This window comes from Chiloscyllium plagiosum, unplaced genomic scaffold (genome assembly GCF_037043375.1).
Source record: "Chiloscyllium plagiosum isolate Xiang-an unplaced genomic scaffold, Cpla_swu_hap1 HiC_scaffold_10, whole genome shotgun sequence".
In the NCBI taxonomy this organism is placed as follows: domain Eukaryota; kingdom Metazoa; phylum Chordata; class Chondrichthyes; order Orectolobiformes; family Hemiscylliidae; genus Chiloscyllium; species Chiloscyllium plagiosum.
In genome coordinates, this window is record NW_028270148.1 from 101,962,845 (window position 1) to 101,975,837 (window position 12,993).

At 40.0% G+C, this 12,993-nt stretch overlaps 1 protein-coding gene across 10 annotated transcripts in view; it reads left to right on the forward strand.

The window, feature by feature from the left end:
* Positions 1-12,993, forward strand: part of rin2b (Ras and Rab interactor 2b) — a 164,586-nt gene that overhangs the window by 87,689 nt on the left and 63,904 nt on the right. For 8 of the 10 annotated variants that reach the window (XM_043696521.2, XM_043696520.2, XM_087991609.1 and 5 more), the window contains one exon: positions 6,168-6,254. In XM_043696521.2, coding sequence (XP_043552456.2) covers positions 6,213-6,254 — 42 coding nt within the window. In that variant the 5' untranslated portion in view covers positions 6,168-6,212. Of the gene's footprint in view, positions 1-6,167; positions 6,255-6,532; positions 6,671-11,886; positions 12,060-12,993 lie in introns of those variants that run through there. The other 2 variants (XM_087991611.1, XM_087991610.1) reach the window with 2 other exon arrangements.

Below are 12,993 nucleotides of genomic sequence, written 5' to 3' on the forward strand. Positions count from 1 at the left end.
AGCAAGTTTATTGATACAGTGAAAAGAATCTTCCACTCCCAAGAATTGGAGATGGTGGTCGTACTGGTAATGCCACTGGACCAGTAATTCAGAACCCCTGGCTAGCAATCTGTAACATGGGTTCAAATCCCACTGTGGTAGGTGGTGAAATTTTACTTCAATAAAAATCTGGAATAAAGTGCTAGCCTAATGACAATCATGTAGCCACTGTTGATCTTTGTAAAAACCCAACTGCTTCACTGATGTCCTTTAGGGAATGAAATCCACAATCCTTACCTGGTCTACACGTGATGCTGGAATCGTAATATGTGGTTAATTCATTGTTGATATCTAAACAGTTATGGATGGAAAATAAATGGTGACCTAAACAATGATCCCACATCTCCATGAACAAACATTGGCAGGTGAACGGAAAGGGAAATAACGGGGTGACGTTAACACACAGGACAGGGACTCCATTGACATGCACTTAGAACACCCACTTGCATTACGAACCTTGAAACATGCTTAAGGCATGTGCCATGGCTGCCCTACAAAATGCCCAAGAGTGTGGGCGGTGTACGTTCAGTGTAAAATGAGTACCTGGTGCTCAAGAAATTGGAGCCTTAAATGTACACTTAATACCTATAACACAGGCACAGGAAGGTTTAATTTCTAAGTCTTTGTCTCCATTTGGTTTGGTATATCAGGTAGCATGACTACCCTAACTGCTCACTTAATGAGAAAAAACGAGTTGGACGGAGTTTAGCAAAGGCATCCAAGTTTTAGCTCCATTGCAGAGTTCTAAGAAGGAAAATCTGTGTTTCATACATAATTGTTACTTTGTTTGGTTGACTGTTGGCATATGGGGCGATAAAACGGCAGGAATGTTGCTGGTGGTTGTTCCACAGGATTGCTTGCCTGTTTGGTCTGCTCTTGATATAGCCCCTTATTTCTTCTCTCCAACTCTTGGCAAGAACTACGTGTACTTTAAGTAACTTCATTGGGCAATTTATTTTGTTCCAAATCTGAACTTGCCTAAAATTAGGTTTAAAGGACAGATGTCAAACTAATTTCCTAGCACAGACCAAGTTTCAAACTTCTTGGGAAACTTTGTAAGTTTAAAAATTCCAAATTATTTCTATCACTGATGGAATTACTAGCGGAATGTAAAATTCCTACTGAGCCATAACAGCTGTGATATATCTGTTTATATATTCCAGTATCAATTACCGTCATTATTAGTAAAGATCTCTGACCTAAATGTTTTGCAAATTAAATGTTTTTCCTACCATGTGTATGATGTAAACAAAGGTCTTTTGCCAAAATTCTATGGAGTAATTAGTTAACCCCAAGGGATGTAATGTTTATCATCTTTGCCTCATGGTTCTAGTGTCATTATTTAGTTAGTACATTATCTTGCAAAATCATTGTTCAGTATTGAAAAGACATGGTCACAGCATAAGTATATAATCATACCATTTTGCAATGGATGAGGAAGGCCATTTATCCCAATTTAGATCATCCATCATGAATTTATCGAGACATAAAGCCTGTTAGGTATGTTCAATGCTGACATGGACAGATTTCTAATGAGGAAGAGAATCAAAGATTACAGGATTAGACGGGAAATTGCTGTTGAGAATTATCAGATCAGCCATGATCTCATTTAATGGTGGAGTGATCTCACTGGGCCACATGGTCTATTTCTGTACCTATATCTTATGGCGGTATACCTGAAGATTCAACCTATTACCCTTTGTTCTACTCCCACTAATTATTTTAAAGGGGTATTCCAGAATAACATATCCCATGACGTTTACTGTATCTCACACCTCTCTGAAGCCACCATAAGAACGAAGCAGCAGAAGACGACTATTCGATCCATTGAGTCTACTCCACCAGTCAGCGAGATCACTTCCCAGGCATCACATTTCCCAGTGTGAAAGCCCACATTTCTCCAGTGTTTTGTCATAGCCTGACACCCGTAATCAACTTGTTGCATGTGCTGCCGAAACAACATTCAGGAAAGCCAGTTGCTGTATACCAAGTGAGTGACCAAATGTTAAAAACTGTCACACCTTTCTGCAGTGCTGAGATTTCTGCGCGCATCAGCAGGGTAGCTGCTTCAGCCAAGTTCTCAGGACAGTCAGTTTCTGCACTGACAGCAAATCAACGAGGCCAAAACAGCCCACTGAGCCAGTGATTCCTTTTTGTAGGAGCTGCGTGATTATGTACAGAAAAAACGTAAAAGAATTGCCATATGTCTGTAAGCACTGATTTTTATCTTTGTATCTGCAAAGATTGATAGAATATACTAATTGGGGGTATATTTGTTTAAACGCCCATGATTGGCAACTCAAGTTTTGTAAAATTCCATACGTATTTAGCTTGTTTTTGTTTGTAATCCTGAGTCCTTAAATACAGTCCTGTCACTTCATATAAAAATAACTGATTGTGTGAGATACTGGATGACAGTTTGAGCTTAATGAATGTAGGAACAATACTTGGAAAGAGTACTTGGAATGATACTTTGCAGAGATATGTCAGTATTAGCTATCTAAATCAGTGGCAAATGCACTGTCTGATTCCTCTTCTGACTTTGTGGCAAATGTTTCCAGTCTGCATGTTAGTGCAAGCTGCAGATATGCAGAGGAGCGACATAGTTATTAATGTAATGACAGCCATTGTCTGACGCTTCTGCAGTAGCAGAAATGGATCATGAAATTGTTTTGGAGAGGCTATGTGATGCATAATACATCAAAGTGAGATACTCTTGGAGCTTATCTGGAACAGATACTGGGCATGGTGATATAAAATGTAGTGCTATAGAATTGGAGGCTTTTCTGAAGTTGGTATATGTCATATACTGGCATTGATGCCATTCTTTTCAGTTTTCTTGAATTAACTACACAGAAAAGATCATGTCTGTAGGTGTGTCTCATTAAGCAAATTCGCACTGCAACTCTAGAAGGCACTCTGCAGCTACTTGGCGGAGTCAATGTGGATGTTTCCTTGCAAAGATCTTCCCTCTGGCAAACAACAGGGATTTTTCTGAAGTGACGGTGATCAGGTTTATCTCCCTTCTTAATGTAGATGTGATCACAATATCAGCAACACCTCCCACTGACACTCCTTTTCCTGGGTGAGGGATATGAAGTTGTGCAGCTGTGTCAGGAGTGTATCTTTGCCATTTTTCAGATTCCAGCAGGGATTCCACCTGCTCCAGAGATCTTGTTTATTTTTTTGAATAACTGTCAAATGGCTTTTTCAACTTTGCAGACTTGGAGGCTTAATTGTGAAACTGATCTGGGTAATAGAGTTGAGGGATATCAAGTTGAAGTCAGAGTCCTAGATAAGAAATTCACAAGTGTGTTGTCTCCGATGAGTACTGACTGCTTTGATGAGGTCCCTGCCCCAGCTCAACTGTTCCCCAGGGGACAGCAGAAATGACTTTGATATGTCCTCAAAGCATCCTTGAAGTGATCATATATCTTTGTCAGCTTGAGGGAGTCCCTGATTCGTGATTGACCAAAATGGAGAATGTTAATTCAGGAAGGCACTAAGCACACCAGATCACGATCATCCAGAGGTGAATTTGAGGCAATGAAAAGGGGTCACAAATCTCCAAGTTCCTTTATCTTCCTGCTCCTTCAAACAGGACCTATGCTATGCGTAGCCGCATCTGAAGATAATGCATTGGACTTCTGAGCCATCTCTGAACCCATCAAATCAGAGTGGAAGCAAGATGCCCTTGGTATCAAGGGACTGATAAATTATTGCACACATTTCAGAAATGCACTATAGCTTTAAGAAAGCTAGATGGCATCATAATATGCTGTAGTTTAAGGGGTCTTTATTCATTCAGTTAGCAATTAGTCAGTCAACTGTGTGTATAATTTAATATTAATTTAAGCAAGTTCATAACCAAAGTTAGATGTATAAGTCTGAGGTGTCATGCCAGTGAACATTGTTAGGTATTAATAAACTTTCAGATATCTATATCAATATAAACCCAACTCTTTTTACTATATGTTGCATAGGATACCATATAGAAAAACCAAATCACGTCAGTGGTCAGTTGTAAATGAAAAATGCTCTTGGACAGCATACTGGGAACTGCAGAGAGCATTTCAAACTGTCTCTTTTCCGGATGGTGAATGGACTTCTCTTTGATATGTGGAAATGCCCTTGTTATTTCAAAGTACAGTTATATTTTCTCACCTCTGAAAGCAGGACTCTTGTAAATTGCAAACATTTAAAGACATCAATGGGACAGAAATGAGGAGGGATTTCTTCTCTCATAGAGTCATAGAGATGTAAAGCACGGAAACAGACCCTTCGGTCCAACCTGTCCATGCCGATCAGATATCCCAACCCAATCTAGTCCCACCTGCCAGCACCCGGCCCATATCCCTCCAAACCCTTCCTATTCATATACCCATCCAAATGCCTTTTAAATGTTGCAGTTGTATCAGCTTCCACCACTTCCTCTGGCAGTTCATTCCATACACGTACCACCCTCTGTGTGAAAAAGTTGCCCCTTAGGTCTGTCTTATATCTTTCCTCTTTCACCCTAAAACTATGCCCTCTAGTTGTGAATCTATCAAATTCTTTACTGCAGAAGTGTAGAGGGGCTGGGTCATTTATGTTATTCAAAGCTGAGATCAACAAGTGTTTAATCAGAAGGGAATCAAAGATTGTGGTGAAAAGGCAGGAAAGTGGAGTTTGCATTTATCAGATCAGCCATAATCTCATTGAATGGTGGAGCAGATTCAATGAGCTGAATGGGCGACACTTGATCCTACATATTAAGGGCTTATGGTTAACTGAAACTATCTCTGACTCACTTTTTTTTAAAAAAAAAGGTGCATGTGGATGCTAGTGGTCTGTCTATTCTTCAATTTGTGGCAAATTAAGGTTTAGCGACTTGTAGCTTCCAGTGCAGTTTTGTTTTCTCAAGATGTTACTTTATTGAAACAACATCCTCCATTAGAAACTTTTGGTCATGGCTTCCCTTACAAATAAGTTGCTTGGTTTTCAAAGCTGGGAAATGGGTTGTAAAGTTCAATTTGCAGCTGAACAGTTTGTAGTTTGTTAGAACAGCTAGCAACTTAAAGACATCTTTCTTTGCTTTTGCACCATCATGATTCTGTGCTAGAGCAAAAAAAAGGAGGGGGATATGTTACTTGAGTATTGAGTACAGGAGTTGGGAGGTCATGTTGCGGTTGTACAGGACATTGGTTAGGCCACTGTTGGAATATTGCGTGCAATTCTGGTCTCCTTCCTATCGGAAAGATGTTGTGAAACTTGAAAGGATTCAGAAAAGATTTACAAGGATGTTGTCAGGGTTGGAGGATTTGAGCTATAGGGAGAGGCTGAACAGGCTGAGGCTGTGAGGCTGAGGCTTTATATATAGGCTTATAGAGGCTTACAAAATTATGAGGGGCATGGATAGGGTAAATAGGCAAAGTCTTTTCCCTGGGGTCGGGGAGTGCAGAACTAGAGGGCATAGGTTTAGAGTGAGAGGGGAAAGATATAAAAGCGACCTAAGGGGCAGCTTTTTCACACGGCGTGGTATGGGTATGGAATGACCTGCCAGGGGAAGTAGTAGAGGCTGGTACAATTGCAACATTTAAGAGGCATTTGGATGGGTATATGAATAGGAAGGGTTTGGAGGGATATGGGCCGGATGCTGGCAGATGGGACTAGATTGGGTTGGGATATCTGGTTGGCATGGACGGGTTGGACCGAAGGGTCTGTTTCCATGCTGTACATCTCTATGACTCTACTGGAAAGAAAAGAGAATTAACAAGCTTGTATTCCAAATCAAAAATTAAACGCTAGCAGCTGCATGTCTCTCTTGACCTCAAATTACCTTCAGTCCCATAATGTGCTCATGGAGAACTTAAGTTACAGCACAATTGTGTCTTTTTAATGAGTTTTATACTGCTTCTATTTGTTGAAAGTGAAGACGATATTTGAAGGTAAAGTATTTCTGAACTCCGGTGTTGCGTGATCAACTCTGTTTTGGGATCACTTTGCCGATATGGAATTAATAAGAAGGTGTTGTTGCTGTCATAGATGTTGGCAAAATATCGGTTCCTAGTGGGTTTCTTTTTTTTTGTATGTGAGCATCAGAATTTCCTTTCACATGGAATAACCATTAAATGTTTTTTTGGTTTTAGGTCTGTCTGGCTGAACTCTGAAGCCATCCCAGATATCTACTGAGAATGTCAGGCCCAGTTGAGCTGCAACGAGGGAGTTTTTTTAAGGTATTGCAATTTTGAGGGAGCAACTTTTCATAAAGGCAATGTTTTTAAAAGTATCCTTTTTTTATTTAGTTGCTTTAAGCTCATTCTCTTTCTTTACCGCACCCCTTGTCTCCACTCTGAACCCTCCCCTTTTTATTTGGATGGGTGAACTCAGACACTTCACTTCTACAGTATTTTTTAGTCCTTTGCCAGGAAACATGCTTGAGAGATGAGGAAATGATCCCGCCCTGGGTATGTTTCCTTTTTCCTATGGACAGCTCGGTCGAGGCAGTCAAAAACTCCGATGTAAAAGTTTCTGGGATAAGAAAAATTTGAACAATTAACAAGCAGCCTTCTGTTATAGCTATCTCGATGTCTTGTTTCAAGTAACCTGCTGTTAATGACAGTGACTTGGCATACAAATATGAGCTGATCTGGTAAGCCAGCATGAATTTGTAAAAGGTCAGCAACCATAAAGCTAGTGTGATTTTTTTTTTGAGGAAGAAACCAATTTAGCACAGAAGGATGTTAATCGTGCAAACTGACAGAATATATTTTATAAGGCTCTTATACGTGGCTTAACCAAAATGAGAACTTGCAGCTTTGCAGTCGCCTATTGACATGGATAAGGAATTGGTTCTTCCTCAAATTAGCAGGATGTGCCTAGTAACTAGGGATTGTTGTGAGCTCCATGGCTTTTCACAGCATTTAGAATTGACTTGGATGAAGAAACCGACACGGGCAGCACAGCAAATAGCACGGATGAGATTATGAAGTTGGAAATGCACAGCGATTGATTAAGTTCAGTGAGAGACACTGTGACAGATAGACTCTGTTGTGGGGGAAACCCCTGAGGAAGAGAGAGCAGATCATTTTGTAAATTGTGAGAAGCTAGGACTGCGAATGAGTTGAAGCACTTTGGGACCCCGAAGTACAGAAATTACTGCAGTTAGTGGAGTGTTCTTGAAATAAAAAGGCCAATGGAAGATTTGGCTCTTATCTCAAGAAGCCTGCAATCCAAAGGGATTGAAGATACTTTACAGTTGTACAGATCTATGATTAGCCCCCATAATATTGCATTTATTTCTGGACACTGTGCCACGGGCAGGATATCTTGGCCTTAGAGGTGGTGTAACGCATATTCATCAGAATGATGAATGGTTAACTTATAAGGGCAGCTTACATGACTGGGTTATATCCTTTTCAGTATAGAAGATTTAAGGGATGTTTCAGATGATTAAAGGGGTGGAATCAAAGATGGGGAGAAGCTATTTCCTGTGGTGGGAAAGTCCAGAATAAAGGGCATAAAGTTAAAATTAGAGCTTGGTCACTCAGCGTTGATGTCGGGAAGCACTTCTGTTCACAAAGGATAGCAGAAATCTGGAATTCTCTGTGGCCGTATCCCCTTAAAAGAGATGGCTCCTGACTGGGTCACTTGGAAAAACTGGCAGATTTCTGTTAGATAATGAATTAAGGATTGTGGTTGGATGGAGTTAAGATACAGGTCAATCTTGCCTTGTCAAATTTAACTTTGAATGAGGTGAAAGGGATAGAACTTCAATGTTGTTCTACTGCATTTCAGGTGAGTTTATCATTCTGAGAGTTTTTTTTTATAGATATTTTTATTAGAAATTTAACATTTTTACAAGTTTACAAAAATAAACAAAACTCTCAGATATAAACATTGATATACAATTAGCTCAAATATACAATAGCCAAAATTTGACAAAAAAAAACAAAACAACAAAAAAAAACCCGGAAAAAAAAACAACAAAAAAGAACAAACAGACAAAACTCAACTATCTACTAATCTAAACTACAACTAACCAGGGTGTATATTTAAGTCTCTTACATGCTCGGGATGTGTTAACATCAGATATGATACAACCCGTATTCGTGCGGGATTCCTCCCCCGAGGGGCCGCGGACCAGCCAGGTCTGTAGTCTCAATTAAATAAAAGCCCTTGTTAGGATAGCCGAAATATCTGTATTTATGTAATTCAAAAAGGGCTGCCATATTTTATAAAATAATTCGGTCTTTCGGTGCACCATGTTTGTAAGGAAGTCAAGGGGAATACATTCCATAATTAGTCTGTGCCAATTTGAAAGTCCAGGGGGGCCCTCCGCCATCCAGTTCATCAAAATATTTTTCCTTGCACAGAAAGAAAGAATAGAAAATAGTCTCTTCCCGTACGTGTCCAGGGAGGGAAAGTTCGAAAAACCCAATAGGAGAGATACGGGGTCCACTTTTATTTCCGTTCCTAAAATTTCTGTCAGGGTACTTGCTACTTTAGTCCAATATCCACGGATCTTATGACAGGTCCATAAGCAATGTACAAGAGTGCCCACCTCTATTTTGCATTTAGGACACATTGGAGATGCTCCTGCCTTAAATTTTGCCAATCGAACCGGTGCTATATGGGCCCTATGAAGTATCTTCAGCTGGATAGCCTGGGTTCTGTTACAAATAGTAATTCTTCTAGCATTTTCCCAGATATCATTCCACGTTTCTGTGGAGATTTCTAGTCCCAGATCCTGATCCCATGTTTTAAGCAGATTATCCATATCTCCCGATACTTCATCATGTAGCAAATGATAAATATTACTGACGGAAGATACCCCCACTGGTCGTAGGACACTACATTCTCTATCGGATTTATAAAGACTATCTAATAACGTAGTCTTCTTCTGTATAAAATCTCGAATTTGGAAGTATCGAAAGAGGTCTCCATTGGGTAATCCGAATTTCTGACGCAGCTGTCCGAAAGACATCAGGACCCCATCTTTAAATAAATCCCCGAGACATGAGATACCCCTGGCTCTCCAGAGTTTAAAAGTGGCATCTGTTAACCCCGGTTGGAATCCCCATGCTCCCACTATCGGTGCATAGGGGGATGTTTTATGTGAATTACCCTCATTTTGCCGCATTATATTCCAAGCCTTGATTGTATTCAGTATTATAGGGTTTTTACAGTGATCTGTAATGATTTTCCTCTTGTCTGAGAATAAAAGGTTAATAAGTGGGTATTTTACTTGAGAAGCCTCGATGTCCAACCAGATTGATTGTGGATCAGACAAGACCCAATCAGCTATATAACTTAATAGGGAACTTAATTGATATTTCCTAAAATCTGGGAAGTCCAATCCACCCCTTGCCTGTGGAAGCTGTAGCTTCTTCAGCTTAATGAGGGGCCGCCTATGGTTCCAGATAAAGGAACTCAGCCAGCCGTATAATTTACATAAAGCTGTCCTCGGCAGCATCACCGGAAGCATTCTCATAGGATATAGGAGACGGGGCAGGATATTCATTTTGATTAATGCTATTCTACCCAGCCAGGAAATTGGCAGGTCTCCCCATCGCTGGAGGTCCTGCCTTATCCTTTCCAATAAATTCACAAAATTAGTCTTATACAACTGACCAAATACTGGAGTAATAAAAATGCCTAAATATAAGAAACCCTCCAGGGACCAGCGAAAGGGAAAAAGGGAACCGTCCGCTAAGCGGGGTATCACAGCAAGGCCACCCATTGGCATAGCCTCCGATTTTGAAAAATTAATTTTATAGCCTGAGAATGCACTAAATGTATTAATAACTTGAATTAAGCGGGGTATGGACATCAAAGGGTTACTGAGGAATAGAAGAACATCATCTGCATAAAGGGTAATTTTATGTTTACCTGTACCAATCCTTGGGGCCACTATATTAGGATCAGCTCGTATAGCTTCTGCTAGTGGTTCGATTATTAGCGTGAATAACAATGGTGAGAGGGGACATCCCTGACGGCAGCCCCTACCCACACTGAAGCTATCCGAGCCTAATCCATTGGTAACCACAACTGCTTTGGGATCACTATACAATGTTGAGATCCATTTGGTAAACACCTGTCCAACACCAAACCTCTCCAACGTGTAAAACAAATATGACCATTCGACCCTATCAAATGCCTTTTCCGCGTCTAATGAAACCACTACTCCTGGTATCTTTCCCTGATGACAAGCTTGAATCATATTCAGAGCCCTTCTAACATTATTGGATGATCTACGGCCCTTAATAAACCCCGTCTGATCCTCCTTTATAATATGTGGCAGTATCCTTTCTAATCTCAGTGCTAATGTTTTAGAGAGGATTTTAAAATCTACATTTAGCAAGGATATTGGTCTGTATGATGTACAATCTTCTGGGTCCTTTCCTTTTTTGAGGATAAGAGAGATATTTGCCTCTTTCAGCGAAGGCGGGAGACAGCCCTGACTATATGCATAGTTATACATGTCCATAAGTGGACCAACCAGTATTTCTGTAAATTCTTTATAGAATTCAGCTTGAAAGCCATCTGGGCCCGGCGTCTTACCATTTTGAAGGTGCCTAATTGCATCAACTATTTCTTGGGGTGTAAGAGGAGCATTTAGGACCGATACTTGTTCCGGAGTTAGGTCTGGAAAAGTCAAATTTTTAAAAAATGACTGCATCCTCTTCGCCCTATCTTCACAATCCTGTGATTTATATAACTCAGAATAGAATTTTCTAAAGGTCGCATTAATCTTTTTATGATCATGAGTCAAAATACCCGTACTTTCCTTGATAGACATAATAGTCTGAGGGGCCTTTTTTTTCTTTGCAAGAAATGCTAAGTATCTACCCGGTTTGTCGCCATATTCATATAATCTTTGCTTTGCAAATAATATTTCCCTCTTAGCCGTTTGAGTAAGTGTAGTATTTAGAGCTGTCCTAAGAGCTGTAATCCTTTGCAATTTAATAATAGAGGGTCTATCAATGTATGCTGTTTCAGCCGCTTTTAAGCGGGTTTCAAGCAAACGCTGTTGTTCTCCTTTTAATTTCTTCTGGGTCGCTGAGTAGGAGATGATCAAGCCTCGCGTGTAAGCTTTGATGGTCTCCCACATCATTGACGGGTTGCTAGCTGTACCTGAATTAATTTCTAAAAAAGTTTTAAATTCTTGAGAGAAGTACTTTACAAATTTACTATCTTTCATTAAGAAGGGGTCCATACGCCAATGCCGAGGGGATGTCCCACTGTTCTTCGCCTTAGTTTCCATATATACAGCAGCGTGGTCAGAAATTGCTATATTACCTATTTTACAGGATGATATGGAGTTTAAAAAAATTGAGGGGGCAAAAAACATATCAATTCTGGTATGACATTTATGTGGATTAGAGTAGAAAGAAAAATCTCTACCCTGTGGATGAAGACATCTCCATACATCTACTAATCCTAATTCTTTGTTCAGATCCATCAATTGTCTAGATCTGGGAGATACTCCTGCAGTACTCTTGGGAATCCTGTCTATTTCCGGATCCATAATACAATTAAAGTCTCCCCCTATAATTATATGACGGGCATCAAAAGCCATCAATTTTGAGAAGGCTTCCGTTATAAATTTAAAGGGGTGTGCCGGGGGGCAGTACAAATTTAAAATCCCATATTCCTCTCCATTTATGAGAGCTTTAATCAAGATATATCGTCCAGATTCGTCTTTTATCTGCTTTAGGATTTTGAAAGGGAAATTCTTCCGAACAAGAATAACAACTCCCCTGCTTTTTGAGCTAAAAGAAGAAAAAAAGGCCTGATCAAATCCGCCCTGTCGTAATTTCAAGTGTTCTTTATCTGACAGATGCGTCTCCTGTAGGAGAGCTATATCAACTCTTTCCTTCTTAAGATTTGATAATATTTTCTTCCTTTTAAGTGGCGAATTACTCCCTTTGACATTCCAGGTGCACCACTTAACCGATTGATCAACCATAATCCTCTGGGCCAATCCGAGACCCCTCGGGAGGGGGAACCCCATCCAGAGCATCCCGGGCATGGAACATGTAAGATTTACAAAAATAAACCCTCTTTAATACACCCACAACAATACAGTAAAAAACTATTTCTAAATAAAAAAAATATAAAACATATCTAAGTGGAGACTTTCCCCCTTGTTCCCAGGGGGCATCACTATCATTCTGAGAGTTAAAGTGCTGGACATGTAGCATCTCCGGATTTGCTAAGGGAAGTCAGACATTTCATTGACGTACATACTGCAGTACATCCTGAGGTCATGTATGATGCCATATATAAGACGTTCTGGTAAAGAAGCTTGAGATCCTGGTGTGGGCTGTCGCTGATTTTTGTTTAAAAAGCAGCACATAGTCCAAATTGTATTTGGTAAATCTGTTCTGTTGTATAGAACATAAACAAAGATAATAGAGTGCTGATGCAGCAAAAGAGCACATTTTCAGTATCTAAATTCTGTGGAATGTCATTCTGTGGTTACTGAAGTTTAGTGTTTTAGGAAGTCTGTGGGAAGTCTAGCCGATGCAAATTGGAACATCTGTCTTTATCTCCTTACAGTGGAACAACATGTTGCTACTTTAATGATTGTAGGAGTACTGTTTATAGTCTGGGCAGTGTCACAGAAGCCAGGCTTGCTGAGTAGTTTTTTTCTATTTACAGGAGACTCGAGGTTTAAAAATAATGACCTGTATTTGACATATCTCTGTTTTTTTTTTAAGTAAAGTTATTTCATAGTGTCAGAGAGAGTCAGAGTTTTTGCAACACAGAAGGAAGCCCTTTGGCCCATCATGTCTGTACTAGTCATCAAACATCCATCTATTCTAATCCCCATTTTCCTGAATGTGGCCCAGACCCTGGTGTGCTGTGACATTTCAAGTGTTACTGTATACAGTATAGTTCTTCAATGTGTTGAGGTTTTTAAGCCTCCCCTGCCGTTTTTGTAGGTAGAGAGTTCCAGATACCCATAAC